The sequence below is a fragment of the Lissotriton helveticus genome, chromosome 9 (genome assembly GCF_964261635.1).
Source record: "Lissotriton helveticus chromosome 9, aLisHel1.1, whole genome shotgun sequence".
Classification (NCBI taxonomy): domain Eukaryota; kingdom Metazoa; phylum Chordata; class Amphibia; order Caudata; family Salamandridae; genus Lissotriton; species Lissotriton helveticus.
This window is the reverse complement of record NC_136070.1, coordinates 72,729,169-72,756,233: the sequence shown is the minus strand read 5'-3', so window position 1 is coordinate 72,756,233 and position 27,065 is coordinate 72,729,169. Positions and strand designations below refer to the sequence as shown.

Here is a 27,065-nt window from a genome sequence, read left to right as displayed (position 1 = left end):
GGAGCCCATGAGGAGAATGGAAGGCCAGTGTGCAAATTCCTAAATTGGAGCCTATTTAGATGGAAAAGTAGACTATTGCACAGAAAAGAGAGGTGGCTGGGCCGTAAAGAGTCGGTGGTTAGATAGAGTTTCCACCAGAAAGTGTGTTACAGAAGGTAAGAACGTTGTTCGTCTGATGGATACTTCTAACTACAGATTCCTCACCTTGTGGTACCAAAGTAGTACCTCCACCGGTGGTGAGTCTGAGGAATGGCTCACATTAAAAAGTCCTGAAGCATCAACCAGACACAGTGCTCATCCCAAAGATCTGGCTGTCCAGGCTACAGTGCTCTGTGAGCGTGTGAACTGATGCCCGTGTAGCAGCCTGACAGATATTCAGGATAGGCACTCAGCGTGCCAACATTAGTGGCAGTAACCTTGGATCTGGTAGAATGACTACTCAGACTTTCTAGAGGCGACATGGCCAATGTGTAGTAGATCTTAAACAGAGGACTATGGTCTGCTTATGCACCACTTTGCCCTTCTTTCCCTCAGAGAACCCAACAAAGAGCGGATTGTCCACCCAATGGTCCTTGGTACAACCGGTTTAAAAACTCAGCGCTCTCTTGGAATCCTTAGCAATACAGTCTCTACTCCTCTTTTAAGGGCTAAAGCAGAGCAAAGAAGGTCAGAAGAGCAATGGTTTGTCTGACATGAAAAGGCATCACTACCTTCAGCAAGAATGTAGAACGAGTTCTTAATACCAATTTGTCCAAAAAAAGGTTATGTAAGGCGGCTTCTCCAAGAGGGCCTGAAGGTCACTCACATGGCATGCTGATGCTACTGCAATCAGGAAAAACGTTTTTAGGGTCAGGAGAGTGCAATGGACAACTGTGCATCGGTTTGTAAGGGGTACTGTTGGACTTGGCCCTTTTTGCAGGGTCATCCCTGAACTTTTTGCCTTCCTCCTGTATTTTGTCTGACCTGTTTTTGTTGGTTTTTAGGACTCTGGGCACTTTACCACTGCTGATCAGTGCTAAAGTGCAAATGCTCTCTATGGTAAATTGTTGTATGGATTAGTGACTCCATGACTGGCTTGTTTGGTTTACTTGTCAGACCCTTGTACAAGTGCACTGTGTGTGCCCAGTGCTTGTAAATCAAATGTTGCTGGTGGGCTTGCAGCACTGATTGTGCCACCCACCGGAGCAGCTTGTAAAGTGGCAATCGTTGGGCGGGACCTTTAAATCTGATCGGTTCCGCCGACATCCACCTCCGGCGTTTTTTGCGCTGTCATCCTGTTTCAGCTTGATGCAGACCCCGTTCCGAAGAAATCTGTCTTTTTTCCAGTTTCGAATGGATAATTGTATCCCCCGTCGACCCGAATAGCTGGATTATCATACTCATCTCCACTAAACGATAAAGAATCAGAATTTCAAACCTTATGTGAAACTGACCTGGGAATCCCGACTAGTTACAGTACTATTCACGGAGCCAGTACCGACGTTTGGGGTATTATTACCCTGGATAACCGCATCCCCCCTTTTTGTTCTCTATCAGGGGTTTTCCAACTGGCAACTGTTTTTGTGCTATAAGCCCGCATCTTGTGTGCCAGCCCGATCCTTCTTGGATGCTTTACGGCTGGTCGTGAATTCATGGCTGCGTGCCATACATTAAATGACCTATTAGAAATGTGAGATCTTTGCTGTTGTCCCCCTCCCTTCTACTGTGTGCCTTGATAAAGGTGTGGCCCTTGATCCGGCCGAGCACTGAAACACGCGTTGGCGCCTCAAGCTTTTCCTACCATTTCGTCATCTAGTCTCGGTTCCCCGTGAGACTATGCAGGACTGGACACATCATTAACAACTGGCTACTGAAGTGTGATTTGTATTGGATGTATGAAGAGTGTTTGAGTATGTGTGAGGTGGATATGATTGATTGAAGGGATGTGTGGGATTTTGATTGAATGATTTGACTTTATACTATGCTATTGTAATTATGTTTTGTTATAATCCAAAAATATATATTTATGAAAAGATGGAATAAACAAGAAATTATTTTTTACGATTCAACTATTTTGGATGTTATGATTCTTTGCTGGTCCTTGTGAGTTTAATACTGATTATACAACTGTGGGACTCTATGTGAGCCTCTCTCTATATCAGTGGAAGCAGACTGTTTTTGTATTGAATTGCTTTTGATTCCCCTGCCCGTCTGCCCTATATTTGTGCATTCGGGGGGCCCCTATTTTTATTGGCAGCTTGTAAAGTGTGTTTCAGGCCTGCCATTGCAGAGCCTATGTGCAGTCTGGTACGGCCATGTTGACTTGGCAAGTGCTCCCACTTGCCAGTCCCCTAAACCTTCCCTTTTCTACATATTAGTCACCCATAAGGTAGGCCCAAGGCCAGGGTGCATTGTAGGTAAAAGGTAGGACATGCCCTGATGAGTGTGGCATGTCCTGATAGTGAATTACAGCCATTTTTGTTTTTGACTATTGCAAGGCTACCTGTTCTCCATAGGCCAGAATTTGCTGTTTGATTATAACATCTTATAATCCTAACTGACTCAGGGAACTAGGTAGCAATTCTAGTTTAGTATGCCTGAACTCAGAATGATAAAATACATCTTTTAGTGAAGTTGGTTTTAACATTATGTGTTTGAAAATACCACTTTTAGAAAGTCGTTTTTTTTTGCCTAACTATCCAAGCCTGCCTCTGCTAGGTTGTGTATTCCTTGTCCGGAGTTTGAGTGACAGAGGCTGGGGGATTCCAGGAGACAGGGTGAGTCAGCCCAGGGCTGAATAGACCCATCTGCATGTAGATTGAGGGGAGGGGAGCACCTGGGACCTGAATAGGGCTGAGCCTGCCTTTCACAATGCTGGCTCCACCTCCTGTGGTGCGTCTGATGTCCCTGGCCCACATTGTCAAAGGAAAGAAGGAGTCTTGTCAACAAAGTGCTCCAAAACTGACCAGAACTGGTTTGGACTAGGTACAGACACCCTCTGCCTTCAGAGACAAAGGGTTTTGGTGTATAAAAGAGGGTACCCAGACCCCAGGACTTTAGATCACTTCTGGGAATCAAGACAAACCTTTGCTGAGGAGAAGAACTGGGAAACTGAAGGAGGAGACTACCCCTAAGCTGCATGTTGTTGGGGTAGGCTTGCAGTGGTTGCTTCATTGCCAAAGAAAGGAGAAAAAGGTCTGAGTGTGCTTTCATCATCTTGAGGAAGATCTCCAAGGGCTTGAACTTCAGCTTGCCTCCTGCCTGAAGTCTTAGGGATACAAGAATTCACCCTTCTGCTTGCCTGCATCTAGAACTGCGGTTTTAGCTGCTGCAGAAGGAAATTGCAACACAGACGCCGGCGAGTGACGTCGTCCTCTACAAGGTGGCCGTGGGTGCTGCTCCGACTTGCACCGTAGACCCGATGCCGGCCACCGTGCCACCCATCGACGCCAGCGAGCGACGCCGTAAACTGCCCGAAGCCGTGAGCGATGCTCTGACTAGTGCCGTGGTCCCTACGCCTGCTGCTGGGCCACATCGAAGCGAACAGACATCGCGGGCCGATCCTCGACGTGGGTGACCGAGAATCCATCAACAGCACAACATCGTAAGGAACCATGGTTTCGGTGCCATTGTGACGTCACCTCCCCGACGCAGTAAGGAACCGTCGTCTCACCTCCCATGCGCTGCAGTAAGGAACCGAGTCTACACCTCCCCCAGGGTCGTAAGAAACAGACGCCTCGCAGCGCCAACGAAGCCACACCTGCCAGACACCATGGGCGGTCTTTGTTTTTCATCGCTTTTTCACTGTATTGTTCTTTGGGGGTCTGCTCGACTCCGGGACCAACACCGCGCACCTCGCGGTTGGTGCCGTACTTTGGGATTTCTTCTGTCACGACGACGTGATAACTCACGCTGGAGTTATCTGTTGCTAGAGACTGATTTTGAGTGGACAACCTATTTTTAAGCATATCTTGAGCACAGTATTGTGGATTTTCGTTGTTTGGTCTTGTGTTAAGTCTATATAAAAATACTTATTTTTATAATACAACCTGTGTGGTGTCCATCTGTAGTGTTGTCACTGTATTAGTGTATGTGTTCACAAATGCTTTACATACTGCCTCTCGTGCCAAGCTACCAAGGGGGTGAGCAGGGGTTATTTTAGGAGCGTAGCCCCTTGCCCTGACTAGACAGAAGGGTTCCTATTCTGTCAAAGGTACCTACCTCTGCCAACTAGAGACCCCCAAATCTAACAGATACACATTAGGAAAGAAACCAAATTTAAGCCCCACTGTGGCATTAACACATGTTGGAAACCTTTAAGAAAAAGCATCATAACAGGTGACTTGAACAGCGACTGCTGGCCCCTCAAAAGTAACAAGCATTTGCAATGCAATAGGTCTCGCATTTGTTGGAGTTGGAGCTATTGGCATTGTAAATGGCAATCTTTTTTATTTATGTTTTGATGTTTGCAGTGGGGTGATTATTTAAAGAAAGTAAGTGCACACTATATCATAATATCAGCTTTTATAGCAACAGTACAGTACATTTATGCCTATATTAATGTAAAGGGGTGTGTTAGACCTGTCAGCCCTTTGGGTGGTCCCTCCTATTTATTTATTTATTTTTGTTCCCTTTCTGCCCCTCAATTCCCTTCATTTTTGTTGTCCGCTGGAATTTTTAAGGTGTTGACCTGGGGGTTAGGTACTCCTTGACCCCATGGTTCCTCATAGGCCTAGAAAACCCTCCTTTTCTGAGGGAAAGTTTAGTTGCACAAAATGGTGGCCAGTAACTGCCATAAGTGACACTTCAGGGAAAGGCGCCCATAGTATAGCATAGGGATGCTCTAGAACCCTCTAGCTGGTTCTAGTAGCCTGGGGCCTGCCTATATAAAGGCCAGTGGGTGGGCAGCCATTTTGTAGTGACCAGAGTGTTGGTTGTGGAACCTGGTCGTGGAAGGAGTGAGGCAAAGTTGTGGGGAGAGAGGCGCATTGAGCGAAGGAAGATCGTTCCTTGGATCGGCTGCCTACTTAAACGACGTCTTCCCCTGCTACTTGACCCAGCCCTTCTAACGTGGGATTACTCCTGACTATCTGCGTGTGTTGAGCGCAGCTAAATTAACCTCCGTGCGCAGTGGAAAACTGGCTTGGGAAAGCGAGAAGCGGGAGTTCCCGAATTCGTAGAGTCACTCACTGTGTGGAAGGACCCGGAGCACTGTGCGAGGTTCCGAGGCATCTGCGGTGGCTCCCAACTGCACGGAGGTGTGTCAACTAGGTGGTGCTCCCTCCGGAGTGGCTGAGGAGGAAGCCGGACAGGCTCGGTTGTCGAGCGGCGGAGGCGGGAGAGTCCCGCAGCGACTGCGGAGGCAGTCCGCTGGTGTTGCCAGAATCGAGGCGGAGAGAAGGCGGAGCCGGCGGCAGGAGGAGCCGGCGAGAGAAGGATCCCCGAAGCGACGTGAGGCACCGCTGTAAACAACGCGGTGAGGAACGCCGGATTCCCCCTCCCTTCCCCGAACAGCAGCAGGAAGAAACACAGGTCACCCAGCCCGCAGCGAAGGCAGCCGCTGAGCGAGGACAGAGGACAGGACTCAGAGGCAGCCCTAAAATTGCAAAGTAAGCTGGGAGAGTGGGTGGAGGCAGCAGGAGCCGATGTGACTGGCCCTCAACCGCCGGCAATCCAGAGTGTGAGGCAGTGTTACACCGGCCGGGTTGACTGGGGCAGAAGTGTAGGAGTTGCCAGCAAAAGATTCTCCAGAAGGCTGTACCAGTTTGACCCCCGTGGTAGTCGAGCTAGGGTGACTTCTACGGGAGGGGTCATAACAGACCATAGTATCGTGGCCAACTGGGGAAAGGCAGGAGGGTTGAGGAGAGGCTAAACAGACAGACCCAAGAGGAAAATCTCAGTGGGGCTTATAAAAGACAGAAGGAGATGTTGGAATAACTTGTCTGTTTCTTTGAATCCAACAGCTGACTGGATTAGCCTTCATGTATGCTAGTGGGGGAAGGTCTGCTGATTTGTTGTGTTAATAAGCAAATTGATGGTCCGGATTTATTTGGGTAAAGTACCTGACTGCCCCAATTTTTCCAATTGTTACTGTAATTGCACAACTTAACTGCACTGTGAAATTTGTAACCAGAAAGAGTAATAACATAAACATAAGTACTGGAAAGTTTATTACTGTATAAAGCAATATTAAGAATGTAAATTTGGAACCTCATGAATGTAAGAAAAGAGTAGATGGAGTGAAATTGATACTCTGAATTTTGAACCTACCAAGAGGACTTTTATAAAACAATTCGTCTTTTCCTAAGATTGGTGTAGAGTCTTTCTTTTCTAGTGGATGGACGCTGTGTTACTGAAGGGTGTGACGCAAACTTAACACATGTGCCTTTGGGATAGGCCTTCATACTCTGTGCCAAGCTACCCTATGTAGTCTGGTAACCCCAGGTCCAACAGGGTGTGAATGGATAAATAAAAATACAAAGAAAGGGTCTTAAAATGCAGGATGGAATGTATAGTGGGTGACAGGAACTATGTATGATTTAATTAAAAAATATATATATATCTATAATTAAAAAAACACAGGTGGCTGAGGCTGTTTTATAAGATTTCAAGGCAAAATAAACCAATAAAATTAATAATTAGAGTGACCTTTTTTGCTTTAATTAATCAACTGCTATTTTAGTAATTAATGGAACACAACACAGGGTGATTTTGCAGCTTTAGCACACTTGAGTTACAGGACCATGAGCTGGCAATGGATGGTATAGGATTAGAGCCCCACCGTAAACTGAAGATCGGAAAAAAGCACTGATGCAGAAAGCATTCACCGCGCAATTCCTGTGAAGAAGCGTGTTCATTTTAAGACTCTGTGCACCATACACAAGAGTCTAATGGGGATGGGCCCTAAGTATTTCATAGATATTTTTAAGCCTTACACCCCAGGACGCTCCTTGCGTTCTAGCGACCAACTATTACTTAAAGTACCTAGAATTAAGAAAGCCAGGCAAGGTGGACGTGCACTGGCCCACACCGGACCTGTTTTATGGAACTCATTGCCGCTCGGACTGAGGTCAATCACCAATCACATGATGTTTAGGAAAAACCTCAAGACCCATCTGTTTCCCTGCTACTAACTGCCCTCCCATCCTTGGACACAGTCTCTTACTCTCTCTATACCTGCAGTTATAGCGCAGAGATACCCCTTCGGGGGTCTAGTCTGGCGCTCTATAAGCATATAAAATAAAAATAAAATAAATAGTGTTTTTTTGTTGTACCTTTACCTACTGTGCTGCTGCGCGATGTGAAGCACAATGTTTTAAACCAGCAAGGGTTATTTGGGTCTGGCAAAGAATGCGAATGAAGAGGGTAGGGAGCAAAGAGTGTGCAGTGGGAGGAGGATGGTGGGGTGGGGTCAGAGAAAGCCAGGGGTAGCGTGATAAAAAGATCAGATGGCAGGAGGAGGAGGGAAATGGTATTTTGAAAAGAATGGATGCCAGCATTGAAAGTGCATTTTTTTAGCTGTAGCAAAGGGTGCGGGCTCACCAGGACCGCTCCAAGAAGAACTGCCGCACCCTCGAGAAAGCCTGGCTCCTCGACCAGACCACAGACAACATGACCGCCCTCAAAGACGCCACCCGCAAGCACCACCAGCTTATCCGCACCACCAAGAAGAAATCACTGAAGGAACGGCTGGACATCAACGCCCACGACAGCAAGGAACTCTTCAGCATCGTCAAGGAGTTCTCCAACCCCAGCACCGGCAACAACGACATCACTCCGTCACAAGATCTCTGCGACTCTCTCGCCTCGTTCTTCCACCGCAAGATCGCCGACATCCACAACAGCTTCGACGCACAATCCACGCACCCAACCGTCGAACCAACGCCCCCCACCACCACCCTCCGCACCTGGACCACCGAAGACACAGCCCGCACGATGAACACCATCCACTCCGGATCTCCAACCGACCCCTGCCCCCACCATGTCTTCCACAAGGCCGACTCCATCATCGCACCCCAACTCAGGGACGTCATCAACACCTCCTTCAACACCGCCACCTTCCCGGAGAGCTGGAAGCATGCCGAGCTCAACGCCCTACTGAAGAAACCAACAGCGGACCCCACCGACCTCAAGAACTTCCGCCCCATCTCGCTCCTACCTTTTCCTGACAAAGTCATCGAGAAGACCGTCAACAGACAGCTGGCAGCCTTCCTCGAGACGAACGGATCCCTCGACCCCTCGCAGTCCGGCTTCCGAGCCAACCACAGCACCGAGACCGCCCTCATCGCAGCCACCGACGACATCAGAACCCTGCTCGACAACGGGGAAACAGCGGCCCTCATCCTCCTGGACCTCTCTGCAGCGTTCGACACCGTCTGCCACCGCACTCTAGTCCAAAGCCTCAGCAACATCGGGATCCAAGAGAAGGCACTGGAGTGGATCATCTCATTCCTCGCCGGAAGAACACAGAGAGTCCGCCTCCCTCGTTCCGATCCGAGGCCACCGAAGTCATCTGCGGCGTACCGCAAGGATCATCACTCAGCCCCTCGCTCTTCAACGTCTACATGAGACCTCTTGCAACCATTGCACGCCAGCACAACCTCAACATCATCTCCTACGCCGACGACACCCAACTGATCCTCTCCCTCACAAGAGACCCCGCCACCGCCAGAACGAGCCTGCACGAAGGGATGAAAGACGTCGCCGAGTGGATGAAGAACAGCCGCCTGAAACTGAACTCAGACAAGACGGAAGTCCTCATCCTGGGACCATCGCCCTCCGCCTGGGACGACTCCTGGTGGCCCCCCGCCCTGGGCACCGCTCCCAAGCCAACCGACCACGCACGCAACCTGGGCTTCATCCTGGACTCTTCCCTCTCGATGACCAGACAAGTCAACGCCGTCTCCTCATCGTGCTTCAACACCCTACGTATGCTCCGAAAGATCTTCCGATGGATGCCGACCGAAACCAGGAAGACGGTCACCCAGGCACTCGTCACCAGCCGACTGGACTACGGGAACACCCTCTACGCGGGAACCACAGCCAAACTACAGAAAAGACTCCAGCGCATACAGAACGCCTCTGCCCGACTCATCCTGGACATCCCCCGACGCAGCCACATCTCCGGCCACCTGAGGGACCTGCACTGGCTCCCCGTCAGCAAAAGGATCACGTTCAGGCTCCTTACCCATGCACACAAGTCTCTCTACGACCTGGGCCCCAAGTACCTCAACGACCGCCTGACCTTCTACACGCCCACCCGCCAGCTACGTTCCACAAGCCTCGCCCTCGCCGCCGTACCACGCATCCGAAGAGCCTCCGCCGGAGGAAGATCCTTCTCCTACCTGGCAGCCAAGACATGGAACTCCCTGCCCATCCACCTCCGGCTGACACAGAACCATCTCACCTTCAGGAAACAACTCAAGACCTGGCTGTTCGAGCAATAGCGGCCCCTCCCCAATGCGCCTTGAGACCCTTCCGGGTGAGTAGCGCGCTATACAAATGCTATGATTGATTGATTGATTGATTCTGTTTCGACGACCCTCAAATAAGTTTGTAGACGGCGTTGCACAGAGGCTACTTGGGCTTGGACTTTGAAGTTGAGTTGATCTGAATTGTGTGGTGTGAAAATGTATGGCACCAAGTGAATGTGTATTGAGTGTAATTATCTGTTGTGATATGAAGTACATTCATGAGGAGTGTGCAGTGGAATTAGGTGTAGTGTGAATGTGTGTTGTGTAGTAGAATTATGCGGAATGGTATTGTGTGTTATGAAGTCTCGTGTAGTGTAATTTCATCATGTGGCGTTTTGTTTTTATAGGCTGTAATAATAATATTGTGGTGTGGTTTAAATGTATGTGGTGTGTTGAGGAGTTATGTGGTGTTGTGTAGTGAAATTGTGTGTTGTGTAATGTATGTGGTTTTTAATTTCTTTTTGTGTACTTTAATTGTGCCGTGCTGAAATATGTGGTAGCGTGTGGAAATATATTGTGTGTTTATGTTGAGTGATGGCACGTGTAAAATAGTGGCTGTATGGCGAGTGCCTTTCTACGGTATGAACTTGATTGTAATTTTGTGAACAGGATGTTTGTTGTGTTGTGTAGTATGAATTTAAATCTGTGTGTGTGCTGTGGTGTGGAATTGTGTGTATGTTTTTGGCATGAGGTGGAGTGCGAGTTTGTCTTGGTGTGGGTTGTATGTAGTGTGTTGTGGATTTATGTGGTGTTTAGTGGGAATTTATGTTGTGCATTGAAAGTATGTGTTGTGGAATGAAATTGTATGATGGAACTGTGTGGTGTGGAAATGTGTCGTAGCACGTGAAATAACCTAAAGGACAGCGATTTGAGAGCAGCAATGAGATAATTGAGAAAGTGAGATAGTTATGAGAGAAAAGGTATAGCTAGAAAATAGAGTGAAAGAGAGTGAAATGCAAGAGTTGTTTGGGTATATTAGTGAAAGCAAACCTTTTGTGAGAGAAATAAGGTATACAGTGCGAATGAACGAGAAAAAGAGATGGGGAGAAAGGGATAGTTGCAGAGATATGATGAGAAATTAGTGGGTTAGTGAAGAGAGAGAGAGAGAGAAGGTATGGAGGGGCAAGATAGAGAGGTAGTGAAATTTATTTTGGGGGGAGAACCAGTGGACGTTAGATACAGCTGTTTTTTTACCAGTATGATAGAAGCGCTCTTATAATTATATACATTTAAAAATTTTACATGCCCATACACTTTATTTTTCAAATATTAAAGGGGCATTTGTAGAGCAAGTACTACTTGAGATTCTAATTATCCCATTGGAAACCAGTTTAAATCATATTCTCAGCTAAACACTATTATGCTGAAATCAGTTTTCTTTCCATAAACCTAAAACGTGGAAAATGTGTTACATCGTTGCTGACAATGTAAGTCTTGGCGTCACTCTAGCATATATTAATTTTGCGTGAATCACAGTTTAATTCATATTAACTGTGAAGATTTTAGGGACTATTAAACTGCAATACAAAATCTCTTGCAAGAGATAACAAGACTCTTCCAGCTCCACACTGCGACTCTATCTTCGTGCTAGTGAATCGAACAGAAGACGTTTAATTTTGGTCTCCGGGAGTTCAACTAACTGCTTCAGAATTCACAACATGAGGGAGGCAATGCTGAGCTGAGGGAGGGAGGTACAGGAAATAAGTGGTGGATGGCTCAAGTAACAGGTAGGCACATCTGGGCTACACGGAAGACTGGGCTGACTCGTATGGGCTAATGAAAGGTAGCACTTGGCTAGCACTTTGTGTGAATTTGGGAACGGACGGCGAACGCAGTACGAGCTGGTGGCTAGCCAATAATAAAAAAAACTTGTGTAAGCAGCCCCATAACTGGTACAATCCGAGCTCTTGTTAGCCCCACGTCACCACATACATGTCCCAGTTCACTTCTAGAGACTGTTAAAAACAAGGACAAGACGTGCAGGGCGAGTGCCGGTATGGCGAGAAGGGGCGGGACTGCGAGAGCCGATTCCGACGCGCGCCTTCGGATTGGGCCGCGCAACGTCACGTAAGCTGTCTACGGTAGAAGCTCACGCGCGCGACCCGATCCGAAGGCGCGCGTCGGAATCCAACGCCGCCACAGGGAATGCTGGGTGCTTGGCCAGCTCTTGTCTCCCCTCGTCGTTTTTCGGCTGAGACGCCGACTATAGTTCTCGCTGCGAGAACGCGCTTGGCGCGTTCCTCGTAGCAAGACCTAAAAAGGCTGATAGGGTCTGCAAGTAACCATTAAAAGTGCCCAGTCCATATCCTTGCTGGGCCAAAGACAAAATAAACAACAAGATATCAGACAGTTTGACCTGCAATGGGTCCATCTGATGAGTGCTGCTCCAAGCCACAAACTTAACCTAGTTAAGTAATTTCATGGAAAGGCTGCTAGGATTACATCAGCAACTCTGGAAGGGAAATCAACTGCCGCCGCTCAATCGCGATACATGGAGGAGCGAGTTGGCACTGTGTGGAACATGACTACAGAGTAGGACAGATATGCCCAGACATGGGTCCCGTGCTCTCCATGCCACTGGTGTCAAGCTATCCTGGCTGATGAGGGCTGAAAGCCCGAAACCGGTCCTAGGATGCTTGTTTACAGTCCAGGGAGGACCTGGCCTGGCAGTTCAGGCTGGACTGTTCCCATTGGGTGCAGGGTCAAAACTAATTTGCATATGGCTGGGTACAAACTGGAAGGGCATGGGGAGCCAAAAAATGATGGATTTAGGCCCAGATCACTGTACTGGGGTGAATGAATGACATTGTTCTGCTTTCTGTCCATCAATTGTTCTTTTTGCACCCGGATGCACCAGGGCAGGTAAACCAAAATTGCTGATGGTTTTAAGAACCTTGGCTACTACTTACCTTAAGTCCAGAAGAACAACCCTGTAACTTGATTGCAAGTACACCTATGCAGTGTATGTTTCTCCCATAGGATAACATTCCCGCGTTGGAAGCTCATGCCTCAAATCTGACCGCTGTATTTTGTGTGCTTCTGAAAATCGTTAACTCGATAAGTACTTACCTAAGCTTGTGGATCTAGGTGTCTAAATTAATATAAAAATCGAGGTTATTTTTCTAAATTAGTGTTGGATTTCCGTATTAAGTATGTCTCTCATTTATTGACTCTGTGTGCAACAAATGCCTAACACTCCCCTCTGATAAGCCTATGGCTGCTCAACCAAACTACCACACATACAGCACCTTGGTATTGTTAAAGCAAGCCCCTGCACACTAATAAGGGTTGCCTGGGCTCTCTGCACAGTGCACCTCATTTTGGTACACTATATAGAGACCCAGCTTCCTACAGCGTACATGTGCCTTAGCGCATGTATGTTTACAATGAAAATGCTAACGCTTCTGTGTGCCTTGACATGCGCTGTTGAATTTTATTAATAATTTGCCATATCATTTTTACACCAGTTTGAAGACCACTAAACTCTTACATTTTACACACGTTTTAAAAGTAAAAACTTCATCATGTAATTCCATGGTGTAAAATATATGTTAAGTGAACTGCGCTATTAAAGCTTAGCCTTGTTTTAAAGTTGGCACAACAATTGCAAGGATTTTAGAAAGGAGTTGTCAGCTCCTGTTACTGACATTTAGAACTACCTATCAAGACCTTCTTATATTTCTTCCCACAAGAGGATCCTGTCACCTGCTCATTAGTCGTTCTCTTAAGTTTCTATTTTATCACATGTTCTTGCTTCTATTCACTTGAATTAAGGGAAAATGTATAACAATGTTTGAAAATTGTATGGATTTTAGCACTAAATATTTCAACTGATCACAGGCGAAGCCCTGGTCTGCTGAAAAGGCAACTGTCTTGCATATAACCCTCCAAGACAGCTGAGATCCACCAATAAATATCTGGCATGCACCCCCAGGATACGGGGACAGAGAGCTAACTTTTTTAGGCGCATCTGCTTAGAATCAGTTTTCCTTGGAGTTACGTTCCGTGAGCGACCCAGGGCTTTTAAAATTAAAAAAACGCTGCAAAACTGGTTCTTCATGCAGACCTAACCCCTTCATCACCGGCTTTTCAGCTAGTATTGCGCTGGGACACTCCTTAGAGTAGCTGTGTGCAATATAAATAGCCTATCATATCATATTTTTGATTGCTCGCTGGCTATTTTGCATTCAACTCAAGTTAAACTTTTAAAGCTCCCGAGTGTTTTATTTTATTTTTTTTGCGCTAAGATCATGCTTAAAAACAGCAGAATATTATGGCAGGTTTTGACCAACGAACAGGCACATACTTTCTCAAAGTGACAACCACTGGCAAAAAAGGTCTGGTTTTAATGTGCAAATTCATGCAAGCAAAGGCCAAGAGAACTATATTCTGCAGAGTCTCTGTGCAGCCTCTATAAACTCCAGAGGTGAAGGGAATATATGCAAAGCACAAAATTGGAGCAGATATAAAGCATATAGTTCAAAAGACAAGATTAACAGAAAAATACATGATTTGAGAGAAGGCTCACGAAAAACAAGTTACTTACCTTCAATAAGGTTTGTTCCGCTATAAACGAACTGTTGACTCTTCATTTTTGTAATATTCCCCAGGCGTCAGACTGGATCAGGATTTTTTTTTCCACCAGTACTTCTGTGCCCTGGTAGGTGGAGCCGTGCTGCTCCACATTGGCATAGTTCCACTCCAGAAAGGATGTGTAGAGCCTATATAGGCACCACTCAATATCTTTTGAAGCTGCCACGGCCCCACACACAGAACCCCAATAGCAAGCTGGTGTGACCAGTGTGCAGATTCTTAGACTTGGGAAGTTATTAATGGATAGAGTCCACAACTTAGGACGGAGGAAATGGTTGAAGAATCTACGGTTAGATAGGATCTACAGTTAGATAGTTTCTACCAGAAATGGCATTAACGAAGGTAAGCAAAGTATTCTTCGGACAAAGACCTCTAACCACTGAATCCTCATCTTCTGCCAAGATGCCAAAGCTGAACCTATTTGTAAGTAAGTTTGTGAATGGTCTCAAACCAGAAAGTTCTGTAGAACAGAGCTGAAGAAATGCCCTTCTTGGCTTACCTAGCTTGCAAGACAATAGTGCTTCATGATTGTATGGGGTGATACTCACCCAGCTGCCTGGCAGATGTCCAGGATAGGAACTCTGCGTGCCTACGAAGTTGTAGAAGCTTTGGTCCTCGTGGAATGAGCTCCTTCCGGAGGCTCCTTCTTGACCAATGCATAGCAGATCTTAATGCAGAGCACTATCCAGCAGGAGATGGTCATTTTCTGGACAGCCTGGCCTTTTTTTTCCTCCAGCGAACCCCACAAAGGACTGATTGTCCATGCAGTGTTCTCTGGTGCGATCAATGTCAAAGTCTAATGCTCTTTTGGGGTCCAAGTGATGGAGTCCCGCCTCTTCCTCCTTAGAGAGGCGAGGCCGAGCACATAATGCAGGTAGGGTGACGGTTTGACAGATGTGCAACAGTATCACAACTTTTGGTTGGAAGGATGCTTGCATCCGCAGAACCAGTCTGTCTAGGACTAAGATGCTGTATGGAAGGTTGACAGAGCTTGAAGCTTACTTACCCACTGTGCTGATGTTATGGCAATGAGGAACACGGTCTAGAAGGTGAGAAGCAGTAGGGGACATGTTTGAATTGGCTCTAAGGGATTGCACATCAAATATGTGAGGAACATTAATGCCTACATGTTGCATAAAACAATAAAAACAGTTGGAAAAAAAATATGTGAGGAGCAGGTTAAGGTCCCACTGCGGCAGGAGAAAGGGAGAGGCAAGAAACAGATGATGTAAGCCATTCGAAAAACTCATCACAACAGGTGTTTTGAATAAGGAGGGCATGTCCTGCAAAAGTAAAAAGGCAGAAAGAGCGGAAAGGCACCCTTTAGCTGCGCCCTGAGCAAAGCTTTGCTAGGGGAGGAACAAAGCAAACAATAAAACATGAGATGCCTTCGCCTGGAGAGGGTCTATCTGCCCCACAAAGAGACAAATGTGTCCCAACAACAGGCTAATAGGGTTTTTGTAGAGGGACACATGGCTACTAGGATGAAATCAACCACCTCTGGAAGAAGGTCGAAGGTGCTCAGCTGTTGCCGCTCAATCTCTAGACAGGAAGGTGTAGATTGCAGAAGCCCGGGTGCAGAGCCCTGCCCAGCAGACAGCAGATACTCCCAGAGGGGCAGCCGGATCGAAGTAGAGATGCTCATGCCCAAATGTTCTGGATACCATACTCTTCATGCCCATTCTTTAGCCACAAGCATGACTAGGGCCTGATCGGTCCTGATCGTCTTCAGTACTCGGGCCTGAGAGGGATCAGCAGGAAGGCATACACAAATCCAGAGGCGGACCACGTCTTGTAGCGAGAGAAGTCTTGGAAACTCCAATAATACAAAGATAATGTGCGCCAACCCTTCCTGACAAGCACAGCACAATATATGACGTTAGTGCCCCTTGATACCCAGAGAGAACTTTAAACACTGGTCAAGAAATTACAATCCTGTCACTAAGAAGGAAATGTTTTAGTTGCTTCAGACCACAAACTACTTACAAAACCAAACCAAAACAAAACAAAAAGCTACTTCAGCAACTACTGCATATGAGCTGTATAGATATACCTTTTTTGTCCCTTTTTCCAGATCTACTGGTATCAAACAGATATTTGGGTACTTGGCAATTTAACCCAAAGCTTTTTGACTGTTAAGTTAGCAATGCAACTGGCTATGAATTAAATCTAAGTTTTAAAATGAATGTCACTGAGCTGGAAACATGCTAGAGTATTCTCATTCTGGAGATCAAAAGCAGGATATGTAGAATTTAGAAAGAATCTAACCAACCTAAAGAACTAAATGACACATTGAATAGAACCCTCCTAATCAGGACAGCTAAGCAGGAAACCGTGATAACTCTTTTTTTCTTAAATTCATGTACCTAACTCTCAAGAACATTGTTACAAACATTATGTAATGAAATTTGACTAGACCATGCCTCTTACCATACACAGAGATTACGGCCAGGATGAGCCAGGCAGTCCACTCAGGGAGATACTTGATGAAGACGAGGGCCATTAGGGCACTAATCATGATTAGATATGCTTGCTGCAGCCGAAGGGGCCCTTTCCAGTGAATACAAATCATCCCAACGACACCAAAGTTCCAGATCATCAGGGCCAGAGTTATGTAGTCCATGGCCACATTATATGTTTTCAGGACTTCACTAGAAAGAAAAATGAATAACAAACAGTGATGTAAAACAGAGGAAAATCACACTGCATTTCCATTGCAAACTAAACAAGCTAGTTTCGACACAAGGTATGTTTTATTGAAAACGGGTGCCTTGTGCAAAAGCTTCCATTCCCTGCTAAGATGTCTATTTCATACGTATCTTGCTATCTCACCTTTTTTGCATGAGAATAATATGTGAAAAATAATTTAATAAAATAAATGAAAGTTAAAAACCTTCCAAAGAAAAAGTTAATTAACATTCTGCACAGGAGAGGAAGTGAAGCTCATGAGCCTTTCAGATCTGTCACAGTGCCAACTGAGTCAACGCAGCATTCATGCAACCCCCGCAAACCTAGCCCTTCACTGGCCAGCCTAGGTCATCTCATTGCACTGTAAAGAATTGTGTATTCGTCTGGCATACTAAAGCCTATTCAAAAACACACTGGGGTGGTCATAGCAGGATTAGCGGGCCTCTTTGTGGGATAAGCGAGTTGCTGTATTTGTAAGGAGAAGTTAGGAGGTGGCCATACCAGCCTCACTAATGGTTGCAGTACATCTGCAAGCATGGAAACTGCGCACCCCTTAGGTTGATCGCTTGTATTCCAGTCTGATGGGTGTACAAGAGGTAAAATTGCACAGAAAAGAAATGTTATCAATGGTAAGCAAAACATTTTTAGATCTTATCATTTTATTCCGAATTCTGCTCAGCTCTTGAGTTTTCTGCAGATTGTAGTTGCCACATATTGCATAATAGTACAATAATTTCAAAGTTGGGTGTTCAACCTGTGTGGGACTTTGTACATCGCTCTTGCAGGTAGGCTCGAGTAAAAACTCGAGGGCTCCCTGGAGTGTGCTTTGTCGCACAGCTGTGGAAGTTTCGAGTACCTGTAACAAAGTGGCAGTGCACTTTAAGTGCATGTATGCTTTTGAATGCCATGTGTCTTGGTCATTCTGTTGCACCTGGGCATACTCGTGGTCAAGCAATGCTTTTGCACATAAATAGGAACATGGTTTCTGGAGAGGCTATGCCAGAAGTGGTGAGGAGTGTAACTAGTGGTAAAGAGCAGCAGAGTACCAAGACAATTCCCTTTAGGGCTGTAATGGTTGAATGAATATGGAAGAATTTAAAAAGGTGGGGCTGGGACTAGTACCTCAGGTGCAGGGTTCATAGAAAGGTAGAAGGACTGTTCTGTTAGGAGCATAGCTCACATGGTATAAGAGTGACACTGTGCCATTTGTAGAATTCTTAGTGCTGTGCTGGTTGTGCAACAGCATGCCACGTCCACGTCTTCTGTTGTATTATCTCCAACAGTACAGTTCGAATGGGTGGGGAGGACAACACTTTTATAAAACTCCTTCACGAATAAAGTTTAATGATATATTTTATAGTGATGTGCCATATTGTGCAGCCACATCAGATTGTTTTTCAACCCAACTGCAGGTGTGTCATGCAAACAGATGACACAGATCCATCAGAAAGAACCCCGTTCACATGGCATACATGCTTCATACAACAGTGGAATGGAATGATTCCCTCCAGCACAAAACAGTATTAATTCAAAGAAACCCAGTCATGCAGATTTATAGCGGGGTTACACATCAGCAACTTACCCCAAATACATGAATGAGAAGAAGAATAGCAGCAGAAGAGAAGACACAATTAGCCAACCATGGATTACCTAAAACGAAAATGTGAAAAGGTTACATTTCTGCAGGTTTTAAAAAAACAGGAAACATGCACATAACTACAACAGCTTTCCACTGCTAGAATCCTTGATTTAAACTGAGATTACAACCTAACGATGTGTCTGTTCTCACACGACTAAAGGTGGCTTTACAAAGAAATATGATGTTTGAAACAGAGTTCAAGAGCTGCCATTCTGCTAAACAGGTCCTACCTGGGCAGGAGAACCGGATAGAGCAAATAATCAATGGCTCCCAAACAAAGGGAGAAAACTCGATGCACATCAGGGACGTTGTAATTCTGTTTCTCTGACACAAGTCCCCACTTCATTGGTTTAGTTTCTGACAATCAAAAAAAATGTTAGGCAGGCCGCTATGACATGGTTGCCCACCAGACAGTCCTTTCAGATGGCAGTCTACCCACCATGTTGGCATGAGCATTTTTGTCAGAAATAAACCACTGCAGTGATGGTTTACACTAATAGGGTGAGCAATGTGCCACTCAGTGGATAGAGGTGGGTCCTCCTGTGGTAAATAAATAAATAATACCTCTCTTTTTGACTAGACATATATCATAACAGATAGCTCAATAAATAAGAGTCAAGATTCGAGGTAGCTGGAGTTTGCAGGTTTTAATACAGCATAAAGGACAGGAACAGGACAACCTGCACGGGAACAGGATGGCAGGGCCCTGCAGGGGGGACAGGGAATGAGCGCGCTAACTTTAATAACAATGTACAACATATATATACTAAAACAATAGCATTGAAGTAGATACAGTAGGCGTAGCAGTGGGTGGAGCAGAAGGCGTGTCGTGTAGCAGTCGCGAAAGATAAGACTGAAAGTAGGTGTAACAGGGCGTATACATAGACATGTGATGCAAACGTAACAGAATATGTCATGAATGGGGCGGAAACATGGAGGGGGCTACCTAAGGAGCCGGGACCTCTGACCTAGTGGTGCGCGCAAGCTGGCAATGACGTATCACTGGGGGCTATGACTTCTGCGCTAGAGGAGGAGACGAAAGTCTGGAGAGTCAGGGCGACATGTACCTAACCACTATCTAGTATCTGATGTTTAGAGAACATGTTGATAGAATCCAAAAGTTATCAGGGCAAAGGCTAACAGACACTAAGACTGGTGCATGCATTATTCTACATGTAGTGTGTGTTGAGGAATATTAAATGACCATAAATACAGTATTTCTCTTACATGGAGACGTAAAGGCTAGACGATGACTGAAACTCTTGATGCGATTCAGTAGCTTAGGAATGCAGAGAAGGAGAGCTGGACTGATAACTAGAATCATAACATACTCTTGGCAGACTAGCAGGCAGAGCCAGGCCGTGCCGGCACTGTGAGGCAGGAAGTAAGTGAAGGGTCAGGAATACAGGTGGGGGCTGTATCGCTCCTCAGCGAGGGTTCAGGAGACAGGAGCTGAATCTGGTGTCCGGGCCCTTTTGAGGCCTAGAAACGGGGACTTTTACTGAATTAACGTGCACACTGTGAAACGTGGCAACATAACTTTACATAGGCCTAATACTCGTAGCTTTCACGAGGACTGAAAACTGGCGTGTTAGAGTTGGACACAACTGTAATTGCGTCTTTAATCGATCATAAGGGAATACATATGCATATTAATCATGCACATATAACATAAGGCGAGGAACACGTAGGGACACAGAACATGGCAAAATGTACTTTTCCACATTCCCTCCTTGTCACTACGTTTCCATCAGGAAACATCAATATTCATGATACCATCTATCATTTCATACAGTATCATTTGCTCGTCTCGAATTGTCTTGGAACGGGATCTAGGACGGGGACTTGGACTAGGGATACATGATGTAGCACAAATGCCGCAAATCGCAGGGCCACATTGTAAACAGAGGCAGCAACTGAAAATGATCATTACTGCTATACCTAGAAATGACAATACTTTCCATCCCCAGGCAGAAATTATACTCCAGAGCCAACCGGACCATGTCCAGGTGCCTGGATTCTGGTGTAACTGATGGGCAATTTTATGAAGTCTGGTTATAGCTGAATAAACAGACGGCGCGTTATTAGGAATGAAAATGCAGCAACTAGATCCGATGACTCTACATGCCCCGCCCCTATCGGCCAGTATGACGTCAAGGACGAGACGATTTTGCAAAACTACAAATCTCATAGCAGATTGCTCTTCGGTTAAGTTACCTAGAGCAGAAGTAGTCTCATTCACTACTGCTTCAAGGGTTCTGGTTAACCTACGGATTAGCTTACTATTCTGGATAGGACCTATAAAGAAGAAGAATCCTTTATTAAAATCTTGATATTGTTCTAGAGTGGTTTCAGTTTGATCGACAATCGGGGACTCGATCTCTCTTCTATGTCTAATGTGTACTAGATGTGTATTTCTATGATAATCGGATGGGGCTAGGAAAACTGGTGGCAGTAGGAAGGCAATGTAACAGGTTCCCTCCCAATCGAGGGGCAGACGAACATATGCGGTCTGACCACAAATAAAATATGAATGACGTGAAGCTTTGAAAATAGATTTCCCACTGTCACTATAACTGACAATAGTAGTACAATCACTATGTCCTACATGTGTAGAACCATTCTTTCGGACACATAATTCGCCTTTGACTGGTAGTACTGAAATTGCAGGTAAGTCTGGAGTAGTATCAGACTGAACATTCAGGACCATAAAATTCGAAGAATAATTACCTAAATTATAAACTTAATTTTCTAGATCTAACCCGGTTCTATGGGGAAGGCCTTGCTTGTCTGGAAAACATGTACTGTTAAGAAGGGACATATCAGTTGAGGATGACGTTAACGTAAACCATGCTCCACATGAACCATTATGCGAAAATGGATAAGGAAAAAGTGGCAGAACTCCCTTCGGTGTCTGGAAAGGGGGGAGTCGACCACACACCCAACAATTAGTGGCATTGCTGGTCTGGTGTGAATAGTGTAACATACGAATGAAGGTGTTATTGCGCATAGCAAGACGATAGGATCGTTCGTGAGGAGGCAGATCACTAAATCTGTGCTCTACTGTAGTATTAGAAGACTTATTTACATGAGAAATTGGAAAGCATAGATATAATGCATAGCTCGTACAGGTAACCATTAAACTCAAAAATAAAAGAAAACATAAAATAATGATACATCTGATAGAGTTTTGACTAACTCTCTCACTATGGGGGTCTATCTTATACATGTCAGAAACCTGTCTAACCGTTTCACCTAGGGGAGGACTTAGACAATTAAACTGGCTGACTTATTTTACTAGACCTTAATTTCTGTTTATACTCCTGCTGCGGAGTTTTCTCTAACAGGGAGGGTTTCAGATCAGAGTCATTTGCGGGACAGTCCTTGAGAACAGTGTTTTGGCAGTCCTTAAAATCCTGGGAATCCTCGGAAATGTTTTTGGAAATAGTCTTTAGTCCATAAAATTTCTTTACATGCGACAGGTGCACCCAACCCTTCCTGCCTTCCAGCTTGACGGCAGTACGGGTGGTGAGAAGGACTTGCTTCAGCTCCTTCCAGCGGGGCTCCAGCGGACTTGAACGATCGAAATTCCGGACAAGAACCATGCATCCGGGAACGATTTCATGCGGTTTCACCTCGGTATTGTCTGGAAATGCAGCGGCAACCTGTGAACGACAAGAGTGTAGGGCAGACATCAAGGAAGCTAGGTAATCTGTCAGCATATTACTGGAAACATCTGTAATACTTCGGGGTCTAGGTGTACCCCACATGTTAGGGGGGCGGCCGAATACGACCTCATACGGGGACAGACCTGATCTGGAATGTGCGACCATGCGCATATAGAATAGGGCGACTGGCAGAGCTACTAGCCAATCTACACCTTTCTCTTTACAGACTTTTGCAATTCGGATTTTCAGGGTCTGATTATGTCTCTCTACGAGACCTGCTGCTTCAGGATGGCGTACACAATGAAACTTCCACTGGTACCCTAACAGAAGGGAAACGTTCTTCATGAGCTCAGATGAGAATGGCTGGCCGTTGTCTGAATATACGACCCTAGGGAGTCCGTAACGGGGGAAGAATTCACGAACCAACTGCTTGGCAGTGGTCGCGGCTGTGTAATCTGGGACTGGATATGCCTCTGTCCACCTGGACAAAGCGCATACAACTACAAGGACATACTTGAAACCTCGACATCGCTCCATCTGAATATAATCCATTTGGAGGACTTCAAAAGGGTGGTCAGGAGGCTGGAATCCCCCTTGTTCCACCGGGACACTTTTACCTGGATTAAACTGACAACATATCATACAGGTACGGACTTTCTGCTTGGCTGCAGCTCGTAAGTGCTTGTTGAACCAAATGTTCTGGATACTGTCTAACATGGCTTTTTCTCCTAAATGTGCAGGACTATGTGCGGTATTAATAATGACTTGAACCATTGAGTCGGGGAGAAACCATGTGGCTTTTCCCTTCGTCAACCATCCTTGATCTGTCTGGACCCCTCCTTGTTCGGACCATTTCTTGATTTCATCGGGAGTAGCATGGGACTGGATATCTATGACATCTTGAGTGGGGTCCTTAACTGTCATACATGTAGTCTGATCTGGAGTGTATGTCAGTGTCTTGTTAACTGGAATGTCTGGTGTCTGAGCTGTGAGCTTGGCTGTTCGATCTGCTAGATCATTACCTTGGGAAATAATGTCAGTGGCTTTAGTATGTGCCTTGCACTTCATGATAGCGATAGCTGTCGGTAAATGTATTGCATCTAACAGAGCTTGAATAAGGAGACCATGCTGAATCTTGGTTCCATGAGAAGTCATGAAACCTCTCTCCTGCCAGAGCACTCCAAAGTCGTGTACGACTCCAAATGCGTAACGTGAATCTGTGTAAATGTTAACTTTCAGGTTCTTGGAACGTATGCAGGCTCGGGTCAGAGCGACTAGCTCTGCTGCTTGAGCGGACAGAGTGTCAATACGGTGTGTCTCTATAACTTCAGTGTCAGTAGTCACTGCATACGCGGCTACTAGATCTCCTGTACTTGTTCTCATACATGAACCATCCACATAAAGTGTCAGGTCGGGATCTGGTAACGGAATATCTGACAAGTCTTGTCTTGGTTTTGTCATGGTGTTAACTACTTCCACACAGTCACGTGTGGCAGGATTTGAAGTAACTGACGGTAACAGTGTTGCAGGATTTAGAACGTTGCAGCGTCTGATTTCTATGTGTGGCTGGAACAGTGTCAATTCATAACCTGTTAAACGTGCAATTGTCAAGTGCTGGGTCTGTGTTCGATTTAAAAGAACCTCCACGGAGTGTGGAACTTGTACTGTCAGGGAATGTCCTAATACTATGGAGTCACTTTGTCTGATAGCTAGTGCTGTGGCTGCAACTGACTTGAGGCACGCAGGCAGAGCCTGGGCTACTGGATCTAATGTGCTCGAAAAATAAGCACAAGGCTTGTATTGTCCTGCTTGATCTTGTGTGAGAACAGATAATGCTGTACCTTCACGTTCAGTGACGAAAAGTGTAAAAGGCTTACTGTAGTTCGGTGTAGCTAGAACAGGAGCTTGACATAAGGCTTTCTTTAATTCATTAAAAGCAAGTGTATGTTCAGATGTCCAAGGGAGGACAGTCGATACGGCTGCCTCCTGTGTCGTTAACTGTATCAGTGGCTTGGCTAGAAATGCATACTGGGGAATCCATTGTCTGCAATAAGAAGTGAGGCCGATAAAAGCACGTACCTCCTTCTGGGTCTTGGGCTGAGGAAGACTCGCTATTAACTGGATACGGTCAGGTGTCAACTGCCTACCCCTCTTGGACAGTAAGTGTCCTAAGTAGACCACTTGCTGGACACAGAATTGAAGCTTTGAAGGGGACACCTTGTGCCCCATCTCGGCTAAGAAATACAGAACTGTAAGTGACGCTCGCTCGCAGTCACGTTCAGAACGGGCTGTGATCAGTAGATCATCGACATACTGGAGTAGGGCAGTGTCAGTTGGCATGTGAATATTGTCTAGTTGTCTCTTAAGTGCTTGACTGTAAATACTTGGACTTTCTGTGAAACCTTGAGGAGCTCGTGTGAATTGGTAGCTCCTTCCATTTAAACAGAATCCGAAAAGAAACTGGCTGTCTGGATGTATGGGGACACTGAAAAACGCGTTCTTGAGGTCTATGACTGTGAAAAATGTGGCTTCAGAATCAATGGCTGTCAATAGGGAAGAAATATCTGGAACAACTGGGTACTGGGGAATGATACATTTATTGAGTTCTCGAAGGTCAATCACTAATCGATATACTGGAGGTGCATTTGGATCAGTACGTTTCATGACTGGAATGATAGGAGAATTACATACATTGGAGTCAGTTTCTACAACCACTCCTTGAGCAATGAGCTCGTCAATAATTTTGGATAAGGCTGCTACAGCCTCAGGTGGCAATCTGTACTGTCTGATTCGTGGTAACACTACACCTGGTTTGAGAGTCACACGATGGGGTGTGATCTGCATATAGCCAACATCAGTTGGACCTTGTGCCCATAGATGCTGGGGGACATTCAACAATCTTGGATCAAAATCACGTAATACATAGTGACCTTTGAAGTCACGTAAGAACAAACGTATTCCTTCTGGGGAGCAGCAAATAACTGCACCTAATTCTTTCAGTGTCTTAATGCCTAATAAATTTTCTGGACATGACTTTGTAAGTAACAAATTAGTAGTTCGGGACAATGGACCTACTTCCAGAGTAACTGGCTTTGATATCTCGTTTACAATAGGCTTTCCTGAAAATCCAAGGGAAACATTTCTTGAGCCTGACAGCGGAGCCCCTGGAACCTCGTCGTGACTAATGGTCGTCCTACTTGCCCCTGTATCGATGAGAAACTTTCTGTCTTTCCCTAATACTTGACTGTGAACATAGGGACCCTCTTGATCTACAGGTATCTCGATGAGAGGCAAGCCTACCTCCCTCTCTAGGCTATTTCATGAGTATTGCTGGTACTCTGGATACTCGGACTGTGCATACTGGTACATCTGCTGTGTAACATGCTGTGTTGCAGCAATAGGCTGCGGTGCTGGAACTGTCTGTGGTGCATTCTGTGGTAACTGAGAAGTCTGTGAAACTTGTTCTTGTCTAGGCGGACGTGGTCTTTCTTTAGTCTTACCGGTAGCTATATTGTGTTTCAGAACTGCACACTCGTTTATAAAATGACCTGGTTGCTTACAATAATTGCAGGTCCCTTTAACAGGAACTGCAGGATGACTGGCTTGATTCGTACCCCTCTTCTGACTGTCTTGAGGAACAGATTGTGCAACTAATACTTTCATTTTCGTGTCTTTCATACGTTTCCTTTCATGATCTTGCTCTTCTCTGATTCTATTCTGGTGATACTGAAGCATCTGAAGCATTTGGGACGGAGTATTAGCTTGCCAAGTACTTTCGACTTTCAAAACTCGGTTTTTTAACTTGTGGACTTGAATTCTCGACTAGTTTAGTAACAAAAAGATGAGGGTACGACTCACTACTTGTCTTGAGGCCACTGTTAATACTAAAGCATTTCTCAAATCTAGAATAAAAATCACTAGTATCTTCGTCTGGTTTCTGTTTACAGGCTGAGATTGCATCCCAGTCTTCCTTTTTCGTGGCTAGTAATCTTGGCAAAACTTGAATTAACAGCTCAGGTAATTCCTTACATTTATCTCCTAGACCGGTACCTGGTACACGTGAATTTTCTTCAGCTTCTAGAGCTGCCCAATCTATCTTTTTCTCTCCCACCTCCCATTCTTTTTCCTTCAGTTTTTCATATGTGCCCGCAGGCAACAGAACCTTTAACATTTTAATTATATCTGGATACGTGTATTCTCCCATACGGAGCATGTCTTTTAATTCACGGTGGAACCCTGCTGGATCTTTGTCGTGACAGGGAATTAATTTCTTCATCTCTAAGAGTTCCATTTTGGTAATCGGGGTGTAAACAAAAACTCGTTGCATTTCACCACCTGCTGTCCTAACTGGGTGTACTTCTCGTAATGGATTCTGTCTGTCTATGTAAAATGGTTTACTTTCTGGGGGTGAGACATGAACAAAATGCGGGTTCAGAAACGTTCTATATTTGTGGCGCTGTTCTAGAATGACACTAATTAAATCGGTACCTAGACCTTTCCATCTATACTGGAGTAACTCGTTCAGGACGTCATGTAACGGACCTGGATCAGAATGCTGACCCTCATACAGAGTAATGAGGTGCTGGATCATATACATACCCACCAGTCGCTGCTCGGCTGGGGGCAGTTTCAGAAACATTTGTGCCACTATTTCGTCTGGAAAAGTGGTAGAGTCAGTAATCCATCGGACTGCTGATCGGGCTAGTTCTTGTTCATGCATAGTACTAAGTTCACTATAACCGATTCGTGATTTCAGAATGTGATCGGTAGCTTGAAATACTTGTTCTAGAGAACCTTGCTCTGATGCTGGATGAGGAACAGTTTTCTTGTAGTCTAGACGTGAATGTCGGTCGGAAAGTCTAGTTCTACCTACATACGCTATTCTGGTGGGATTCTCGTCGTCTACCTCTTCAGTAGAAGAGTCATTTTCTTTCTCGCTGACTAGTGCTTCTTTGCGTTGTTCGTGTAACCTTATTATTTCCTTACGAATTTTCTTGTACATACTCTCTATACTACTGATGGTTT

At 45.5% G+C, this 27,065-nt stretch overlaps 1 protein-coding gene across 3 annotated transcripts in view; it reads right to left on the bottom strand.

The window, feature by feature from the left end:
- The window catches only part of PSEN1 (presenilin 1), a 203,614-nt gene that overhangs the window by 89,544 nt on the left and 87,005 nt on the right, over positions 1–27,065 (bottom strand). For all 3 annotated transcript variants that reach the window (XM_078659500.1, XM_078659501.1, XM_078659502.1), the window contains 2 exons: positions 18,316–18,383; positions 16,476–16,696 (listed from right to left, as the gene is read on the bottom strand). In XM_078659500.1, the coding sequence (XP_078515626.1) occupies positions 16,476–16,696; positions 18,316–18,383 (289 nt within the window). The remainder of the gene's footprint in view (positions 1–16,475; positions 16,697–18,315; positions 18,384–27,065) is intronic.